The sequence below is a fragment of the Ochlerotatus camptorhynchus genome, unplaced genomic scaffold, assembly GCF_037179485.1.
Source record: "Ochlerotatus camptorhynchus isolate MF236.1 unplaced genomic scaffold, CSIRO-AGI_Acam_v1.1 ptg000099l, whole genome shotgun sequence".
Lineage (NCBI taxonomy): Eukaryota > Metazoa > Arthropoda > Insecta > Diptera > Culicidae > Ochlerotatus > Ochlerotatus camptorhynchus.
The window spans coordinates 3,405,953-3,427,931 of NW_027040589.1; the positions used below are offsets into that span (position 1 = coordinate 3,405,953).

The following is a 21,979-nucleotide window of genomic DNA, read 5'->3' on the forward strand; positions in this document are numbered from 1 at the left end:
CCACAAACAGACTGCCAGTCAACTCAAGGCGGCCTCTGAAAATATTGAAGCAGCGATCAGAAGAAGTGCTTTGCATGGTTGAGATGTCATGGAAGTTGTCTGGCTCGATAACGTGTCAGTTGAGCTGCTTTTTTGACGTAGAACTACGTCTTTGTCGACTATACTGGGGTGCAAATCAAAAAATATGTGTAGTGAAGGAGTGTTAGGTTTTGAACGCTTGTAACTTTGTCATTTATAGATGAAATTAAAATCCAAATACGCCAATCGATAGGATATTACATTACGAACCTGTTGAAATAAATATTTTTCCAATTTTTCTGTAATTAAACTATTGAAAATGTACAAATGATAATTTTATCACTGATTTCATGAAATAAACCTTTTTCCCAAACCCAGTCATCACAAACGAATACCACTTGGTTGCACATCATTCTGCTTGAACCTGAAAAGATATAAATCAGCGCTGCTCTCATGCCTCTGCCATTACCGCTTCGGACGGCGTTTCACTAGGTCCTGCATCAAGCAGGACTAGGTCAGCGGCTAAAGGTGGATCACGGCGTGTCCACCACAATGAGGGATGAGACTTGAAAAAACGTGCATGTAAAACCCCCTCCCGCTTAACAACACCCTCCCCCTCCCCCTTAACAATATCCCGAAAAAGACATGGACTTTGACGATCATTTTTTTTTTCGGGAAATAAATTTTAAGCAAACCCTAATAATGTATAAAAAAATAATTTTTTACATGCAGAGCCAACATTTTCAAAAAAAATATTGCATCATAGGAGACATATCGATGAATTACCAACAACTGACTGTAAAACATATCTGGTACCTCTATATATGCAATTATATTAACATCCAAAGTCCATCCTTTTTTACATATTCTGCATAAAAGAAACTTTTTGCTCCGCCCCATTCATAAAAAAAAACGGCGGGAAATCCTATCAGGTTCTGAACAGGAAAAGATATAAAACAGCGCTGCTGTCATGCGTTTGCTCATTGTCGCTTCGGACGGCGTGGCACTTGGTCCTGCAGTAAGCAGGACCAAATCAGCGGCTAAAGGTGGATCACGGCGTGACCACAATGAGGAAAATTAATGACGTAAACCCCTTCTCCCTTTCACAACAACCTCTCTACCTCACCCTTCACAACAATCTCCCCACCCCTCAACAACCCTCTCCTCATCAACAACCTTTCCTACCCCCCCCCCCCCCACTCATCAACAAACTTCCCTACCCCCCCCCCCACTAATCAACAACATCTCTACTTTTAAACCCCCCCCCCCCCTCAAATCCCACACATGAGTTGTTGCAACGTGATCAACAAATCAATATCTATGTGTCGGCCATATACTTCATATATGTACATATAAAAACCATGCGTGACCACACATACTATTCATTTGCGTATAAATTTCATGTGTACTTCTGACTCTGAGTGGATTCTGTTTATGTGTGGTTAAATGAAAATCATGTGGAATTTCACATGGATATTTGTCAAGAAAAATGTGTAAATTGTTTTGAGTCAACCATAACCGAAACATTGAAATACTTTTGAAAATTTTAAGATAAAGTATAATAGTCAAAAATGCATGAAAAACATCAATTTTGTGTGGTTCTTCGTCATACTGCGGTCGTGTCTAGGACACAACCCTTTAATTTTTATCTAGTTCGTTTATTTGGAAGGCTCAATCGCGTTAGCTTTACGGAGCCGATAATCCATTGTTCACTGTGTGTAACAAAATTCACTTAATTCTATGTCTAGTAGGAGTTGGGCCGACTACTCGCGGCTTACTCGAGGTTAGAAGGGTACATTTGAGCTGCTTTCTGATGAGATGTTTTTCAATTATTCAGACATGGAGTTCCCGGTGATTGACGATTTCAATGTTTTGTTTGAACAACCTTTTGTTGAAGACTTTCTGGAGGGTCACAATTAGAGTATTTTTTTGTTTTTTGTTTATCTTTACTTCTTACTTTACTCCCTTCTTTTTCTCCTTGTTATATTGTAGTTATATCTACGTATATGAATAAAATTTTGAATTTTTTGTTCTCCAGAATAATTCTATTTTTCGGTTTCCAGCGCATTTAGAAGTATTGAAAAAAAAACACGTAGACAGGTAGGGGGAGTTCCAAATATCTACGGTTGTCTACTGGGGGAAGGAGGTTTTAAATGAACAAAAATATGTATACGTAGTTTATAGACAGCCCCGTTCCTGCAATTTTTAGAATTGAGCTATTTTTTTTAGAAAAGCTTCATTTTGAGCCCCCTGGTAGTGGACACTCAAAAACTCAGCAATAGGCAACATCATAAATACAAACACTACATATAAAATGGCTGAGCATATTTTAATTTACAATTCTACAATAAGAAGATACTATTAGGAACAAAACAATTTATGCGCTTCTAGTGGATAAAGTATCCTTTTAAAGAAGCGCGTGTATTGAAAACATTACAAAATTAACAAATAATTAATACTTAAATGTTTGATGACGGTTAAAATATAATAATAAAAAGAAAGAAAATATAATTAAGCTTAAATTAATAGTCGTGGTAATTTACTACTTTTAATGTTAGATTTAAATGATGAACGATTTGTTAGCATCTGTATATCTCAGGGTAGGTTGTTATATTTGGCTGGACCTATAAATGTAAACCGTTTCTGATCAAAGTTTGTATACGCACGAGATCTAGAGATGATTAATTTGCCTGGTGTGGTGTAATCGTGGCGTCACATTTAAAGTTAAATTGTGGATACTTGCTGGATTATGTTGCACATTATGAATCAAGAGCAATGTTTGTTCTTCACACATACCTTGTCATCTTCCAATTGCTGGTAAGATAGCGATGCTCCGAAGCTACCATGTAATTTGGGCGGAAGGAAGATTCCCAAGCAGTTGGAAAGAAGGAATCGTAGTACCCATCCCAAAACCTGGAGGGCCTTTAGAGCTGGTCGTGGTACTTCCACTTATTATGCCAATCTCAAAGAAATTTTAACGGAAGCTGAACGATCAGGAGCTCATACTGAATTGGCTATTCTCGACATCAAGAAGGCATATTACCAAACCTGGCGACCCAATATTCTGAACCAAGTTGACAACTTAAATAATGGACATCGAATGCGAAATTGCATAGCTGACTTTCTTCGAGCCCGGCGTTTTCGTGTCAACTACGGCGGAATCACCTCAACCGAACGTACTGGGGATAATGGGGTCCCCCAAGGCTCAGTCCTCGCTGTGACTCTACCTGCGATTAACCCAGTTTTCAATGTTATCCCTCGGAATGTTCGCGCACTTGTCTATGCAGATGATATAATACTGATAGCAACATCAAAACACCTCCCAAGAGTTCGGAGAGCACTAAAAAACGCCGTGGAAGCCGTTGATACATGGGCTAAAAGTGTTAAATTTTCATTATCGGTCCCTAAATCGTGCATTCTTCACATCTGTCAAAAAACTAGACACAGATGGCGTAATGCACGTCTAGATATCAAAATCGAAGATCAAAGTATCCCTGAAGTTAACACCGCTCGGCTGTTAGGTATATGGATTAACCGCAGAGGTCAGTTCTCTGTTCACACCGCAAAAACTATCGAGGTACTGAAGAATCGAATCCAATACATCAAATCTATAGCACCGAAGACGAACAGAATAACGTTAAGGAGGATCGCGGAAGCTACATGTATATCCAAGTTGCTATACGGCATTGAATTATTTGGCCTGGACTTATGTTATCCCTTCCAGACCACCTTCAATCAATTGATAAGAATTACCAGTGGAGCAATTCAATCATCACCAATAATTTTTCATTTTCATATTGCAGCGTTTGGTGGGGCAATGGGACCGCAAGTCAATCCAAAGCCGAGGATAAAGGACGAGTAATGGCTGAATAGTCTATGCGGACCACTTGAACGCCATGGGAAAAGGAAGGGATTGAAGAGGCCGGTTATTGGGGGGTTTTGAGGAAATGACACATAATGATGCTAAATGTAAAGAAACCGAAAATCCATCTCTCACTGATTCATCCTTTCACATATATACCAAATTGATAGTTTAAAGCAATAATCAAAATAAACAAACAATACATGAAAAGGCTAGCTGCCTCTCTAAGCGGACCCTCCGCATCCTAACTCTTCTGTTAATCCACTTAATGCTACTAGGCTGTCTAAATTTTCTTATTTAAGTTCGTTTGATGATTCTGATATCTCTAGTCTAATTTAATTAATAATTGAAATCTCTAATCTACCTACCATGCTTTATTAAGTACCTGCACTTGTGAATGTAATCTAAAATTTAACGTGTTTCAAGTTTTTTTTTACTTTGACCTATATTTAATATATGGGTCATTCCAGCTCAAGTGGGTACAGAATGTTAAAAAGTTGTGGTCGATGTCACCGATTTGAGCCAAACTTGGCCAAAACGCTTATTTTGGCATTCTGAACAAACGCCTTTTTATTTTGCTCTGAAGTGCCTAGATCCTTCTAGGCTACAACCCTGGATTTTGGAGATTTTTGAAAATTTCATCTTTCAGAAGAGATTACTCCACAACCAAATAAGCTATTCGTGATCTTAGAACGCCAATTTGAAGGTTTTTTAATGCAGATTATTAAAGGTGTACCCCCATTTTGTTTTTGTTATAGTACCTATAGTAAACAGGCTGATTACCGGCAGGTATCCAAACTGTCAAAAAATTGCCTATTTTCACCATGGGCGGGATTTTTTATTTCTTAATATTTTGAGCTCAAATTTTCACCACACTTTGGAAAACTCTTCTATTTGATGTGTTTCCAAGGGCAAATGATTTGGACCATCAGTTTTTGAGATATGACCAGATGAATGACAGGTAGTTTTGAGCTTTTTTGGAGGAAAATCAAAGAGTTTTATTTTTTTATATTCTTCCCGACGTTGGCACAATAATATTTTTATGTTATTTTACACATGTTCTGGGCAGGATTCCCATAATGTAGCGTCCATTAATTTCGTAACGCTTGTAGGGTCACCTTGAATACGTAACTCAAAACATTTATTTTTCTTTTAAATCTTTCTAGCAAAATAAAAACGTTCTAACTAACTATTTCGTACTAATTTGCTCTTATTAAATTTTGGAAAAGCAGTTATTTGAAGGTAGTTATCTCGTCTTTTGTTTTTATTTATAGAATGTCAGATAATCTTGAAATGGAAATTATCGCTCCCTTGCTTTTGTATGAAGTCAAAATAAGATGCAATTAATTTAAAAAAATCTGGAAAAAATACCGAAAAATATGATACCAACAACACATTTCTCAGCTCACGCGAAAAAGATAGATTTTTAAAAAAGTAACCGTGTAAAAAAAGAATCGGGTGTTTGAATCAATTGATAATATTTTGAAAAACATCAACTATATTATTCTTAAGGGAGGGGGAAGGAATCTTGAAGAGCGCTACGTAATAAATAGAGGGAGTAGCTGTCAGCGTTACGATTTGTTACTAAGGGGGGGGGGGGGGGTTTGGAAATCAGCGTTACATGGTTAATGCACGGTGCCTAAGATGTATTATATGAAATCATAACTAGCTCATTTACTTCTGTCCATAATTTAATAGTGGTCCTAAAAGTGAAAAATACGTTCCCATGTCATATAAAATTTCACTTGTTTCTAGAAGCTGCTGCATAAAAAATCTCCCTCAGTTTTTTTTCAAATTTACGAACAAAATAGAAATGTTTTTATTATAAAAATGTATAGAAAAAGTCCGAACAAATCATTTAACTTTATATTTTACACCTTAACTGTTTAAGTTATGAAACATTAATTTTTAAGCACCAAGTGATGAAAGCTACACTAAGTCTATTCAGCCGGATAAAATATGAAACCTGAAAAATAAAAATGGTGTTAACATAAGTACGATGCATAAATGTAGAAGTTTCTACCAACCTTGTTTTTAATAACGTTTTCTCTTACGGCGATTGTTGACCAGGAGATGTTCTTTTACAGTCCTCAGGTGGAACAAACGTCCTTCGGGGGAAGATGACATTTCTTTCAAAACCATTGCTTGAGACGAGCTAGGAATGGCACAATGCATTCCTCTTATTCCTGGAATGTTCACTGCTTTATTGAACCGACTATGAAGTCGTTTTTGTTGCTTGACACACTCGGTGGATGGAATATATTCGACGTGAATTCCACAGCTTCTTGTAGCCCAATCGAACAACTCTTTAGCTGTTTGGATCTGAACTCCTTGCAAGCTGGCTCTAGTTGCCAGTCTCTTTAATGTCCCTCCTAGACCATCGCTTGGCCCTTTGCCATGAGAGGTGGCAAAAAAGTGCCACTCAGCTGGCACACCGAAGTCTTCATTATGATAAAGAACATTGAGCATATTGAACCTATTTTTATACTGACTTGATGCACCATCCGAAAAGTAAATTACTTTTCTTAGATTAGGAACATGAGCCTTCAGCATATGAACCAGCTTACTTTGAAATGTATGAACTGACGCAGTGTTGTGATCTAAGTGGTCTGAGATTATGATGCAATTTAACGGTACGATTCCTTGATCTGATGAGGTATAACATGCAAATGGATGAACTGTTGCCTGATTGTTGTTGTAATGGACACTTTGAACACTGTCTTGATATAGAAAAGCATAGTTTTCTGCAAAATCAGCAACAACCAAAACTTCACCTACTTGCAGGTTGTTCCGTGTATTTTTGAAGAAATCTGCTTGTTTACGGGCAATGTAATCATGCTTCTTAACAACTGGAATAGCAGCTGTAAATTGATCGCAAAAGCAATCTATGTCTTTTACTATGGTAGCTAAACTGCATCGCTCTAGCTGAGTCCATTGCTTATACTGAACTTCGTCAATGTGCTCATAGTCAAAAAATGACAGAAGTATATTCCTGAGCTTATGTGTATCACCACACATTTCTTGATTGCCGCTATCACACGACAACAACTTCTCACAGGTTCCCAGATAGCATTTTTCCCCTGGCGTTGGACAAAGGGTCATGTCTATGCAATCCCTGTAGTTTTCGAATATCTTGTTCCCATCGACAAATACTTGTTCAAGCCTTGCTCCATTGAATTGAAGCTTAAAATTCTGATGGATCATGCAAACACACACGGTGTGTGTGTTCCTAAACGAAGTGAGAAATAAAATAAATACTGTTATAAAATATATATATACCCAGTATACTAACCTGGAGCACCAGCCAGTACACATTCTGGTGGTCGCAATTCCGCAAAAGTAGAAAATCCAATTTTAAGTATTAGTATAGATTTTTAAGCTTGCACGCATACAAGTGGACGAACCTGCACTTATACATGTTCATTTAGAGACATAAAAAACCAAACAAGTAGTAAGTTGTGTTTGTGCTATATATTTTTCAGGTATGTTTTCAGCGTTGGCAGCACTACAAAAATTTGTTCATCTCACTTGGCAGGTAGCAAACATATGTTTATGTAAAACCGAGTCGCTAGTATGTTAAATGAATAACATCCTCCGAATAGCACGGGGGGTGGTACAATTTTCCCATCGCTATTCCTCGGTTGTCCTCTAACCAATCGAACAGATTAATTGTAGATGACAAATTTAGAGCACTAAAGCACTAGTAAAGAAAATAGTTAGATTTGCCAAAAGACAGAAATAACGGGGGCTGGATAAAGATGGCAGTAAAACCATGGTACATAATGGTTGACAAACTGATTTGAACTATGGTTTGCTGACGATACATGACAGTTACGTTAACAGTTAACTTATGCATTGATGTTGGCATCGAAAGCTCTTAATTAATAACTGTGGAAGTGCATCTAGAACACTAAGTTAAGAGCACGCAATAAGCTAATATGCGATAAGCAATAAGCTTCAAATGCGTAGAAGAAGAAGAAGATGACAGGTACGTTACATGAATGGAAAGTGTGTTTTCAAAAAATTTAAAATAAAGGTTCAACTTTTATTTTCTTTATAACTATAATAAAAAAAGCATTCTTGCTCGTGAGATTGTATCTAAAAAAATAAATTAATTACTCAAATAAGGGTATTATTCAAGTAGCAGCTGCCACCCACAACTGAAATTTTATATACCTGCTAATCTATCTGATTTCATCGTACTTCTAAACCACAACGTTTTGGCTGTATCCCATAGGAACGCATTTTTCACTTTTAGGACCACAATTAAATTATGGACAGAAGGAAATAAATGAGCTAGTTATGATTTCATATAATGAGAATCCTGCCCAGAACATGTGAGAAATAACATAAAAATATTATTGTGACATCGACGTGAAGGAATTCAATAAAAAATAACAAATATTAAATAACATTGATTTTTCACCAGAAAAGCTCAAAACTACCTCTCACTCATCTGGTCATATCTCAAAAACTATTTGTCCAAACTATTTGCCCTTGAACACACATCAAGTAGAAGAGTTTGGTGGTGTGGTGTGGTGAAAATTTGAGCCCAAAATATTAAGAAATAAAAAATCCCGCCCATGGTGAAAATAGGCCATTGTTCGACAATTTGGGTACCCTCCGGTAATCAGCCTGTTTACTGTAGTTACTATAACAAAAACAAAATGTGGGTACACCTATAAGAATCTGCATTAAAAAACCTTCAAATTGGCGTTCTAAGATCACGAATAGCTTATTTGGATGTGGAGTAATCTCTTCTGAAAGATTAAATTTTCAAAAATCTCCAAAATCCAGGGTTGTAGCCTAGAAGGATCTAGGCACTTCAGAGCAAAATCAAAAAAGGTGTTTGTTTAGAATGCCAAAATAAGCGTTTTGGCCAAGTTTGGCTCAAATCGGTGACATCGACCACATGTGGTGTCCCACTTGAGCTGGAATGACCCATATATTAGTTCGTTTCAGGTGACACCTTCAAGTGACTAAAATGCTTCACTTTGATGTTAGTTTCCTAGTTGATTTTTAAATTACATAGGGTATATGCTTCAACTACGCTCACACGTTTCCACTATGTCGCAACTCAAAAATACGTATGGTTATGTCACAATAGAAGCACGCCACAGTGGAAATCCCGAGCCAAAGTTCAAACACTTATCCCAAATCAAAATGAAGCACGTATAAGATTAGTTGCAATACCATGCATAAAAATGGTGTTTAACATTGTTCCCTGAGTAATACCTCAATGAAAACAACAACGAAAGCTTGTCACGCAAGTAGAAGGAGCACTGTTGGGCACTTTCTGAAATATTTCAATAGTATAATTCCCTTGCAAACCCAAATAAATCTATCTGCGTAAAAATAAATAAAATAAGAGTGATTTGCGGCAAAACCCGCCAGTATCGCACCCAACGTCAGTGCCTATATGTAAGCGTACTACAACGCGGCTTTCAAATAAAGGAGTAACAAGTGTGATACTATCACTTCAGGCTAGAACTTTGGTTCTATTATGCAATGGTTCATCAGAGAGGGGAAGCTCAGTAATCCTCATCGCATGCTCATGACGCTATTCTGTCACGGCATGAGCCAACGATGCCGGACCTAAACCAACCGTCTCCAACGCTCCACTATGAAGCATAAGATTAGGCCCGCCCACCAACGTCCAGGTTAAAAAACTGCCAAAGGGGAGGGTAAATTTGCCTCATGTTTTCCTGCTGGAAATCCTCGAAAATATGCCGGAAAATGAGGAAAATTGACGAAAATTTTACTCAGTCCAGAAGTAGTACCAATAGACTGAGTGAATTTAATCTTGAGTTTTCTTATATTCGGAATGTATTTCCTAGTAAAACCTAAAAAACTCAGGAAAATTTACCCAGCGCTGAGTTCCTGCACTTTTTACGATTTATGAGTAAACTGAATTCAAATTTGGGTCGATCTCATTGGCCGTGTAGGCAGAACGTTACTGGCCGAGTTGGATGTTATTAAGTGATAGATTGATAGTAATGAATGTTATTAGAATAGAAGGATTTTTAAGATTTCATGAGAATATATGAAGATAGGTCAGTTTTTGTTTTACATTACTGTGGACTTTTCGAGATTTAAGACTGAATTCTAAACAACCCGACAACCCAAGTAACATTGCAGGTTTTATCGCGGTTTTATAGCATTCTACAAGTCTAAATCATGATCTACAGAAACCTCATAAAACCAAAATTGTTACTTGGGAATGGCGTTATTATCCAACAAAAAAACGTAAATCTTGAACTAAGATAACATTTCAGGATTGTGGTACATTGAAGATCTGGAAAAATTTTGATGAGAATGCTAAATGAGTTTTGAAGAGAACTGTAGTCCTCTAAAATTCACTTTCTTTAGAAAATCTGGGCACAATTCTATAGGAATTTGATTAGAAGTTCCAGGTAATTTTGAGAAGTATTTCATTATGAAGATACAATCATCAGGATTATGAGTAGAAATCCAGGGAATCCAAAAGCAATTCCGAAGGAATTTCGACAAACTTAATGATGACTTGGATGTAATTCCGACACTCCCAACAAACTTCTTTCCTTTGTTTAACGTCGGTCTCTGTTCCGCAATCTAGTGCCAATCACCGACGGACATCGATTGCCATCCATTGTCGGCAATCGAATGTGCAGGAAGGCAGCTTCCACACCTGCGTAGGATATCGCACCCATTCAATTCAACACATATGGGCCGGAACCAACAGCTTTACTTCCCTTCCGAAGAAAGACGTGACCAGAGATTTTTATGCATCAGAAAAATCCCACCGACCTCGGCTGGGATTGAACCCAGACCCACTGGGGTGAGAAAACAGTCACGCTTACCACTACACCACCGGCGCCGGCACTCCCAACAAACAATTGAGCTAATTAAAAGCAGAATAAACAATTTTTCCTGATGCAACCTATTTTTTCCTGAATAAGCTCTGAATCAGCTTTCAACGTTTGTTGGGCTACTAATCAATCGATCAGAGAATTCCAAGCAGAGCTCAAACGTGAAACATTGCCCATTACAAACATTTACGAAAAGTATCACACAAATCGGAGAAGGTCGATTTAAAAATTATTATTTGTTTCGCAATTTTTCCTGGAACTCAATAGGAAATTACTTTCTCCAGCAAAGATGTTCAGGAAAACAAGGTCTTCCTAACTATGACACAAATAATAATTAGATGGCGTTAGTACAAAAAATGAGCATGTTGCACTATTCGGCCCAACTCCTACTAGAAATAGAAATAAGTGAATTTTATTAAAAACTATAAACATTGGATTATCGGCTCCGTAAAGCTAGCATGATTGAGTCTTCCGAATAAGCGAACTAGATAAAAAAAAAGTTGCAACCCTATAGATCTAGAAGGTTTCTGTCTTCGGCAAAGCTGTTCAGATGAACTGTACACATTCTATAGTAAACAGTTCAGCTCAAAATTCACTCACCAGGCGGCGCAAGTTTACAATTTAATTTCAAATTGTTTGACACCTTGAGTAGATACAATGATGTAGTCTTCGAAAACGTTGATCAGGTGAACAAGAATGATTGAAAGAATCACTTGGTGCGGGAACTCTTTACAAAACAGTTCGCAATCCAATAGGTTATATCCATTTTTACATCATTGCCGAAGACAGTAACCTTCCATTTATTTGACCAGCCAAAGTATAGTAAATGATTTGAAACCAAAGCGTCCCCTGTTTAGTGAGTTCAAAGCCCATAATCACATAACTATACCATACGAATACAGAATCAACCAGCGATAAGACTAGCATCAGGTAGATATGAGTTGAGCTTACAATAGGTCTTACCTATCTGCACAACTTTACCCAAGAGAGCAACCTTCTACTTGTCGAGCCTCGAGTTAACTCAAGTAATTAGAAGTCAAATCTCGATTACTTTATCAAAGATACGTATTTGCTTTTGTAAACAAAAATTCAAACGTTAATTTTTCGTTACCGCTAGCACTCCCACGCAAACTAACAACACCATCTTGTTGGGGAAACATTACCCTTTCTGATGGTGGTGTTAGTTGCGTGAGAGTGCTAAGAGTTTCGACAAATTGACGTTTGAATCTTTGTTAAAATAAAAACAAGTGCGTCCCTTTGAAAAATCACAATTCTAGACTGAGTTTATCAGCATCCAACAGTTCTTATCCATCTGAACAACTTTCATGAAGATAGCAACCTTCTAGTTCAATAGTTAAGTTAATTATTTGAAACCAAATGCACACTAGAGCTACCAGGTGAGTGAATTATGAATTGAACTGTTTACCCTCCAATGAGTCTTGTCAATCTGGACAACTTTGCAAAAGACAGCATCTTTCTGTCTAGTCGAGCTCGCAAGTTAAAACAGGCAGCTAGATTTCAAACGGAGCACTAGCACCACCTGTAGCGGGAATTCGCAATAAGTCCATTGTCCATTTAAAAAGTTTTACCAAAGAGGGCAACCTTATATTTAATCTGTCAAGTGTAAATCAGACAAACTATCGACAGCTGGTAGGTTTTGTTCATCTGAACAACTTTGCCAAAGACAATCAACTAGAAGTCAAACGATACAGTAGCACTGCTTGAGCTGATCCGACAGCCATTCAATAAATCTTGTCCCTCTGTTGAAGATAGGAACCAATTTTCAATTATATTAAATTCTACGTGCTGAAAAAATATGGAAATTAGTTTGCCCTAGATCAATTTAGCCTGTCATTTTTTTGTTATTTTCTCACGGAATCGAGCTTTCAAACTAAAACAAGCAATTACATGTCAAACGGTACACTAGTGCCTCCTAATGCGGGAATTATAACCTGTACTGTTCACCATCTAATAGACCTTATCCATCTGAACAACTTTGCCGAAGACGGTAACCTTCTATGTATTTAAACGCTATTTGACCTGGAACTTCTCTACTGCAGTCTTCGGGGTGGCCACGGCCATGTTAACTATCCCTTTGTCAAGCACCTCAATATCTTCCCCTGATTTCTTGTTGTTTAAAAAAGTACCTCCAGCCACAATACCAGCGTACGGACTGCTATCACTCTGTTCTTCATATTGATCTAGCTTGCTTCTACGGCTGCTTCCGGTTCATCCACTTAGGACACAAATTCATCCAGTGCCCCTCCACCTTGCACACCGTATGGAAAAAATCATGGCAATTTCTGAGATTTAGGGGAAATGTATGTAATTTCGGCCTAAGTGTCCCTAATTTGGGCCCATACAAAAATTCAGCAATCGACTGAATTTTCAATAGCAACCAAACATATCCATTAGTACCGTCCCAATGACGCGTTTATCAAAATACAATTGATAAATAGCAGATTTTTAGCGATGGGCCCAATCTTAGATCCATAGGCCAACATTAGAGCCTTTTCCCCTATATCACACAAGTTATTTTAATTAAGTAATGAAATTGGGTTGTTAGCGGAATGCATAAATAAAGCAGCAAAAAAAGGTTATCTTCCATTCAATTCCACTTAATTAATTTTGGTATCCATGACAGATACGTATTTCGACTACAATGTGCAGTCTTCATCAGTGTCATTCCCACTAAAGAACTAAACAAAAGGTGCACTTAGATTTTTTCGCAAACAAACATCTCTTACAAACGTCCCTTACCGATGATATGTGCTTACCTCTCAGTATGTTCAAACTTTCCTATAAACAATTAAATTGACTGCAAAGTCGCTAAACCGTAAATCAAAAAGAACTTAACAAAATCAAACCCCCCTCCCCTAAGTACTCATCCCATAGGTAAAAAAATCAAGAACACAGGTATAAAAATGAAACTACAACCAAAGATTTAAGTAAACTAAAGGAGACAAATCTATACAACTCTTTAATAAGGAAAATCCCAAAGGTTTGGTGGCCATCATAATCAAAGCTAAAGGTGGCCCCTAACAGTTTCAGTTACCTACTCTGAATAATGATTTCGGATCAACCCGGGTTTATTCAATTGGATGATTTGTGACAGGTTATGACAGACCAAAGCCGGCGAGAGAGAGAGAGAGAGATAGATAGAGAGAGAAGGGTCAAAATATTAGTTATATTTCATATAACCTTGTTGACCGACACTACCACTACCACCACTCATCGCTGGCCAGATCCTTGACACCCAAAACATTGGCCGCTTTCCGGTAGAATTTGTAGCGTCTCTTCGCAGCAGGGTGCTCCGGACCCCCTTCTATGGGGTTAATCGCCTTGGTAGTCATGCCGAATTTGTTCTGCTTAGGGCCGCCTTCCGGACGGACTACCTCTTCCCAGTACCAAACCGAAACGCGCATCGACAGGTCCGGATCTTTGGACACCAAAGCCGGATTATGAACCAGTCGATCATTCCCGAAGAGCGCCCGCGAAGCCTTCCGGTAGTTGTCCTCCCATGTCAACTGTATAAATCCACGTCCAAAGTATCGCGTTCCGTATTCCTGACCGGCACCTCCGCCATCCTCCTCTCGATTCTGGAAGCCACCGCTCTCGTGGATCAGTTGCGCCAGAAACATGGCTATTTCGTTCCAATCTTTTGTGAAATCATTGATCCGGTTGACAATAATCGAGGCCAGACTAGATGTGATCGAACTATATCCGCATTCGGATAAAACTGCCTGAAGCTGCGACGTCGACAGTCCACAGCCCATGGTTGGATGAAAACTGATTACTCGGATGTCTGCAAAGTTGCTAAATACTAAAAGTCTGTTGAGAAATTGGCTTACAGGTGGTGTAATTGATAAATCATATCATATCATATCTGAGTAAATACTTATCTATTTAGCAAAAACGACACAAATAGTTTTGATTTCTTGGAAACTTAAATCCGGCGACGATTATCGAAATAATGGTGAGCAAATTCGTCGAATTCATATAACAAAAAAAAATCTCACATCTCCAGTTGACTTTATTGCACGGTTGCACTACTTGGTGAAATTATGTACTATAGTGTTTCGTAGGGTGCGATAAGACGTCATTTGAAAAGAGTTGTACAATATCATAGTGATGGTCTTTTTGAATGATGGTTTGCTAATATGTACAGGGATGAAGTAATGAAATTGGGTTGTTAGCAGAATGCTTAAATAAAACAGCAAAAAAGGTTATCTTCCATTTAATTCCACTTAATTCATTTGGGTATCTATGACAGATATATATTTCGACTGAAATGTGCAGTCTTCATCAGTGTCATTCCCAGTAAAGAACTTATCAAAATCCAACCCCTTTTGTACTCATCATTTTTAATAATGGAAAGTTTCATTCAAATCGGAAAAGGTCGTATAAGCACTTATACGCATTTTTTAACTGTTAACACAAGTAGTTGCAAATAGTTAAACGTGCCCCTAAGGTTTGTTTATTTTAATGAGTTATGATTTTTTTTTAGCAGTGCTTCGATCTTCTCCAAAAATTTTAATTTTCTATAATATCATCCAGTGATGTGCATATGAAGGCTAGTTAGAGTGATTGCATAGAAAATTTCGGTCACACTGATTTTCCGTAAAATTTACTTGCCCCATATGTTTGCACCGCATAGGGTAAAATGAAATGAGCAAGTTAAAATGGATGAAAAAATCAGTACAGTTGTTTGGCTAAAATCCCGGAAATAGTAAAAAAAAATATGCACATTGGTACTCAAGAAAACAATATAATTTCTAGTTTGTTTAAAATTGAAAAAAGGAATTTGAGTATTACAGCTTTAATTGATTGTTGCTCTATCCAATCAATTAAAATGTTTTTCATTGTTAAAAATTAATATAACGCATCAATGTATCATGCTTCATTCGTGCGCTCTTTCATCATCAACTTCGCGTGTATCCCTTCGCATTGCTCAATTTTGGGCAATGAGAAGTCGGATTCACTTGCGAAGGTGGGTAAGGCGACATTTATGATCGACAAATCGCCTATGGTGAATTTTTCTCTATTTATCGTCAGCAGTCGCTCGTAAGCTGGCAACATCATCCATTGAAGGGAGCTTGGGACGATGGCTACATTCAATTATCCCTAAGGTGCCGAAGTTTGCATGGTTCAAAGCGTTGGACTTGGGTCGAGACTTCATACGCGTGATGTCTCGTCTCATGTCCAATCTAAACGCTCACTTGATCCGTGTTAGGCTGGGGGACAGCAATCTCTGTGAATGTGGAATTTTCAGAAATTTCTCAATACCTCGGAGTAGAATAGACTTTCTCTCTGAGTTATTTATTCTCAGTGGCCGTGAACTGTTATGGTGTCCTTTTTGATTAGGTCGTATGTAACAATTTTGTCAATTGGAGAAATGATGTGCACAAAAACTTTTCTATTTTCAATTAAATAGATAATTCCTTCAAAATTCCCATTTACTCAGGAAAGGATCTCAGGAGAGCTTCTATCGACTGAGTATGGTATTGATAGCGTTCATGTTAAAAAAAAAACAAACGGTTTCAACCAATCAATATTATACGACTTTTTGCATGCCATGCCGTTACATTCAACCGTGCGGATTTTAGAGGTTTAAAAATATATTATAATGAGTAGTTATCATTTAATAGACCACCCACAACCGTTTTACATTGAAGATTTGCTAAATCAACAGGTACAGTTTTTACACTTCTGCATAATTTGTTCAATACGAATAGAAGCTAGGTATCGTATGTCACATTGAGCTATGTTTTGATCGGCTGGCACATAGGTTTATGATCTAATTTCCGTCCTACTAAGCACAACTCGCGCTTTACCTCTCTTTTTGAACGGGTTTGAACAAAAAATGTTCCATACGTTCCGTTGGATTTGATAACAAGTCACACATTGTTGAGATATTGTTTAAAATTTCATACTGCTGTTTGATTCTAAATTCGTCCAACGAGTTTCAATTCCGTCCTAACGCATTGAAACGCCATTATATTTCCTTCGTCCTACGAATAAACGTAGAAAAAGGGGATTAGCTAGGAGCGCTTCTTTTGTTTTGAGAATAGGATTTATGTTGTAGCATCGGAACAAACCTATTATTGATTTGTGCACAGTGAAATCATTGATATTATTGATCTTTTCTGATCGATAGAACGGGAATGGGCGGTTACGACGAAGTAGCGCTCTACCCTACGACAAATCAGTGTCAACATTTCAAAGGGGCGTAGTTGCTTTTGTAAACAATGGCTTTAGCCGTCAATTTCTCGCGAATAAAATCTCAAAAATAACAATGCTTGCTGGTACATAAAATATTCCTCTACCTGATGGTGTCATTATTTTTCATGGTCGAGCTTTTATTCGCGAGAAATCGACGACTAAAGCCATTGTTTACAAATGCAATTATGACTACAATTTGCAGTCTTAATCAGTGCAATAATGTCAACCGGTGATGTAAGATTTATTTTTATTTTATTACAAGCTGATTGTACTCGGCCTTGCTCAATATTAGCTTGAGTTTATGCGTCAATATAAAAAAGCATGGTATATAGTACGTAGCCACCCCCCCCCCCTTTTATCTAAGGGGCTACCCTCTATGACCCCACATGTCAAATTTGGTTCCATTTGCTTGATTAGTTCTCGAGCTATGCAGAAATTTATGTTTCATTTGTATGGGAGCCCCCCCTTAAAGAGGGAGGAGGGGTCTCGAATCATCATAAGAACCTTTCCCTGCCCCAAAAACTCCTCCTTAAAAAATTTCACGCCGATCGGTTCAGTAGTTTCCGAGTCTGTAAGGGTCGGACAGACAGACAGACAGTAATTCATTTTTATATATATAGAAGATAGAAGATAGAAAATTCGACCCATGTGCGCACCAAAATTTCGATTATGTATGTTTACACACTTAGAAATTATCGCCGACTTCGGTAATTTTTATCGGAATCTGAACAGCTGAACTTTTCGGTAAAATATATGCAATTCAATTCAGTTGCTTTTTCGCTATTTTGAAACTAAATCTCCACTAAAATGACAAGATATGATCTTTTAAACAAGGTTCTGATTTCGGTAAAATTTACCGAACACGAAACCAAAATCTTAGTGTGTAAGTTTCCAAGAAATCACAGCTATTTGTGTTGTTTTTGCGAAATAGATAAGTATTTACCCAGAACCCAGCGCAATTGATATGATTAATCCATTTTCACCCCCGTAAGCTAATTTCACAACAGACTCTTAGTATTTAACAACGGTGCAGGCGTCCGAGTAATCAGTTTTTATTCAACCATGGTTCTATCAACGTCGCAGCTTCAGAGCATTTTATCCGCTTGCGGATTTAGTCCGGTCGATTCTAGTCTGAGCTCGATTATTGTCAACCAGATCAATGAGTCCATGCGTGATTCGAACGAAGCGGCCATGTTTCTGGCGCAACTGATCCACGAGAGCGGTGGCTTCAAGTATCGTAAGGAGCAGAGCGGAGGTGCCGGTCAGGACTACGGAACTCGATACTGCGGACGTGGATTTATACAGTTGACATGGGAGGACAACTACCGGAAGGCTTCGCAGTCGATCTTCGGGGATGATCGACTGGTCCAAAATCCTGATTCGGTGTCCGACGATCCGAACCTGTCGATGCGCGTTTCGGTTTGGTACTGGGAGTGGGCAGTCCGTTCGGCCGGCGGCCCTCAGCAGAACAAATTCGGCATGACTACCAAGGCGATTAACCCAATGGAAAACGGTCCGGAGAACCCTACTGCGAAGAGACGCTACAACTTCTACCAGAAAGCGGCCAATGTTTTGGGTATCAGGAATCAGGCCAGCGATGCGTGGTGGTAGTGTTAGTGTCGGTCAACAAGCTTATATGAAATATAATTGAATATAGCTATACATAGCTGCAACAACATTCCCTGTTGTATTTGATGATTTGGACGATGGATAAAAACCTCCTTTACCAAGCTAGGTGGCAAAAATAGCACGAAAACTGTTTTCATAGCCGTGATTATCAAAAGAGAAAGTCGATGAAGAGCATCGATCAAAGCAGATAGGCCCTTTTTTCAGCTCTGTATAGATATATTGAAAATTTCGTGCAGATTGGTAGTGTTTTGTGTCTTTCTATACTTTATCAAACAATCCAAAATGACATGACATGCATAAGAAACCATTCGCACCCATTTGAATATGCACTTCAAAAGTCTCAGAAAATTATTATATTTATTTTTATATTCCCCACACAATCACATAAACTTATCAGATGTTCAACTGATTGCACAATGACTCAAACAAACATCCACAACACAGAGCTATACCGCTAGTATTTTAAGTTCCAGTAGAGTAGTACACAGGCGAAAGAGTACGCGTTTGAGCGCATATACTGTCTGCGGCTGTGGAGTAGTTCTAGTGACGTTTATCACTACCCAAAGCGTGGGGCTTGGCGAAAGCATTTTTTGGCATTTTAACATTTGATGCCTACATACGCGCGCGCACTTGGCTTTATCAACTCGACGCGAAGTCTGGCTGGAGGGATTCAGCAGGGTCGCAGAGCAAAATTGTAGTTAATCGTCTGAAGGGTCGATAAGCTAACTGGGGACTCCCAGCAGGTTCGAGCTTCAGAATAATGGTCGCTCTTTATTGAATAATACTTCCTTTTTATACAGTTTGGTTTTCAATAAATTGCGTGTGTTCGAAAGAATAATTAATTAATAGAGTGAGACGGCTGGAGTGACATCAAATTGCTTAGCCTAGCTTTGCTTTGCAGCCCGGGTAAGTTTTTTTTAACTAGTTTTTTTATTTGTAAGGCTCAATCGCGTTAGCTTTATGGAGCCGATAATTCATTGTTCTTTGTTTGTAAAAAAATTCACTTAATTCTATGTCTAGTAGAATTTGGGCCGAATACTCGCGGCTTACTCAAGGTTAGAGAGGTACATTGTCGAAGGATAGGATCAGGGGAGGAGCTTGGGGGTAAGTTTTCGTTGTCTCATCAGAGCGTTGTCTCCAGTATGAATGGTAGTGCGGTAAAATTTTCTAAATTTCTGGAACTTTTGTGCTCTCGCAATTTTTATGGAATTAGAACGAAATAATTAATATAGTTCTATGATTTTTAGAACGACATAATTAATATAGTTCTCAAGATTTTTCTGGTGTTCATAAAACTTCCCGTAAATTATCGACACTAATTTAAAACTTCTTCAATAGTCTAGACTTTCCTGATGCCTAAACGATTACTGAATTTCTTTCAAGTTCTGTAGACTTCCCTGAATTTATCAATATTTCTTAATAACCCGCAACTTTACTGAAAGTAATTTATATTATACCATTATTAAAATTCGCTTATTTTCCCTGAACTTATCTATGCTTACCTTAAGTTATCTAAATTTGTTTAATAATCCAGCAAATCTTCTGATTTATATTTATAATTCCCTGACGCTACTGACGTTTTAGGATCAATCATAGAATTCTTGGAATACCCTATAATTCCACGGAACTCCTTGTAAGTCGCTGCAAATTTGCTTAAGTTAATGGGATTATTCTGAAGCTATTTAATCTCGAACTACTCGGAACTTTGCTAAATATCATTAAATTATCTTAAAATATGTAAATTTGGTTCTCTGGAATTTCTTGAAGATATCGCTGCTTGCTAAGAGTTGTCGTTTTTTTTATTATTAATGGAACTTCGCATTTTTTAATCGCATTTTTTTTAAGTTCTTGAAATCTCCACGATATAACACCCTTAAAATACTCTCACGTTTTCCGGATGGTCATAAAATTTCCAGGAATTCAGAAGCTTTGCTGAAGCTTTCGGAAATTCACTGAGTTTATCGAAACTTCATTAAGTTTTCTAATATTTCCTTGAAATTTTTTGAACTTCCCTTTGATTCTCTGACCTGTCTTGATGTTCTCGAAGCTTCCATAAAGCTCTTAGTTCTATTGAAGATCTCGGTTCTGCTCAATAAATAGAATTCCCGTAAACACCTTTAAATTTCCCTGAAATTCTATGGACTTCTGTGAAGTTTCTGAAATATTTTTGAAGTTTTCATATATTCGCTGAAGGTCTCTGTACTTCCCTGAAATTTGTGGAACATCTCAAGGGGTTTCTATTTGTTTTTCAGCACATTATGGAACTATCTTGAATTTATCTAAATTTACGATTATAGATTTTAAACTGCCCAAAAGTCTGGACTATAGCTACGGGAACTTCTCTTAAGATCTGAAATTCCCCAAAGATCTCTAGATCTAGCTTTTCTGATGTGCTTAGAACTTCTTAAAAATTTGCACAATACCCTTCAAGTTCTCTAAATTTCTCAAGTTCGCTTGACACCTGTGAAGATCTCTGAAATTCTAGGAACTTTATAAAAGTTCCTGAAAAGTCTCGGATGCTAAAAGAACCGCTTTGAGGTTCTTACAGTTTCCAGTAAGTTTTCCATATTTCCCCTCTGGAACAGTGCAAAATTCCAATCATAATTTTATAGATTTTCTTCCAACAATAAACTATACCTTAATCTTTGTTAGCCATTCTTCGAAGGTTCAAATAAAGAGCGTCAGAAACCAATAAGTGGACAGAATAATGAATTAATAGAAAGGGATTCTGTTCTAGCTGGTTATGTTTCTGGCACAAGGAAGGACACTGAAGTGTTACTAAGGACGTGGCTACATCTGAATTCCGTAAAAGTAACGTATAGCTTCGCAGGATATCTTCAATGAGGTTTGGCTTATTCTCAACCGGATTTAATGTCCGACGATGCGAACCATACCGAAACGTGTTGGCAGTATGTAGTCCGTGCGTTAATTGTATCTTCATATATTTAAACAGTCCTGAATGCCAGTCATGTAGCCGTTCGAACGCCAGGGAAATCTAGAACCGCACTACTGTTCATACTGGTGAAGACGCTCTGATGACACAAAGAAACCTCACCCCCAAGCTCCTCCCCTGATCCTACCCTTCGACAATGTACCTCTCTAACCTCGGGTAATCCACGAGTATTCGGCCCAACTCCTACTAGACATAGAAATACATAAATTTTGCTACAAACAATGAACTATGAATTATCGGCTCCGTAAAGCTAACGCGATTGAGCCTTCCAAATAAACGAACTAGATAAAAAAAAATGCCAGTCATGATTTGAAAGCTTCCCTTCTACCAACGAGCCAGACCACAATGTTTGCTTCCGTTCTTGAAAGTCAAGCTTCAAATGACAAGCACCAGGATTCCCCATCTAACCCCGTTTGAATAAGCTCTTCTAAAGCCTCGGAAAATCCT

General features: G+C 37.9%; 4 protein-coding genes across 4 annotated transcripts in view; 2 read left to right on the forward strand and 2 right to left on the reverse strand.

The window, feature by feature from the left end:
* LOC135698966 (actin-histidine N-methyltransferase-like) overlaps positions 1-21,979 on the reverse strand; it is a 326,729-nt gene that overhangs the window by 251,567 nt on the left and 53,183 nt on the right. The window lies entirely within an intron of this gene.
* The window catches only part of LOC135698953 (uncharacterized), a 195,880-nt gene that overhangs the window by 123,314 nt on the left and 50,587 nt on the right, over positions 1-21,979 (forward strand). The gene's annotated exons all lie outside the window — the stretch shown is intronic.
* Positions 13,950-14,504, reverse strand: LOC135698927 (uncharacterized). The gene has a single exon (XM_065219078.1). The coding sequence runs from the start codon at positions 14,502-14,504 to the stop codon at positions 13,950-13,952; it is 555 nt and encodes a 184-aa protein (XP_065075150.1).
* Positions 18,026-18,649, forward strand: LOC135698919 (uncharacterized). The gene has a single exon (XM_065219072.1). The coding sequence runs from the start codon at positions 18,118-18,120 to the stop codon at positions 18,559-18,561; it is 444 nt and encodes a 147-aa protein (XP_065075144.1). The 5' UTR covers positions 18,026-18,117; the 3' UTR covers positions 18,562-18,649.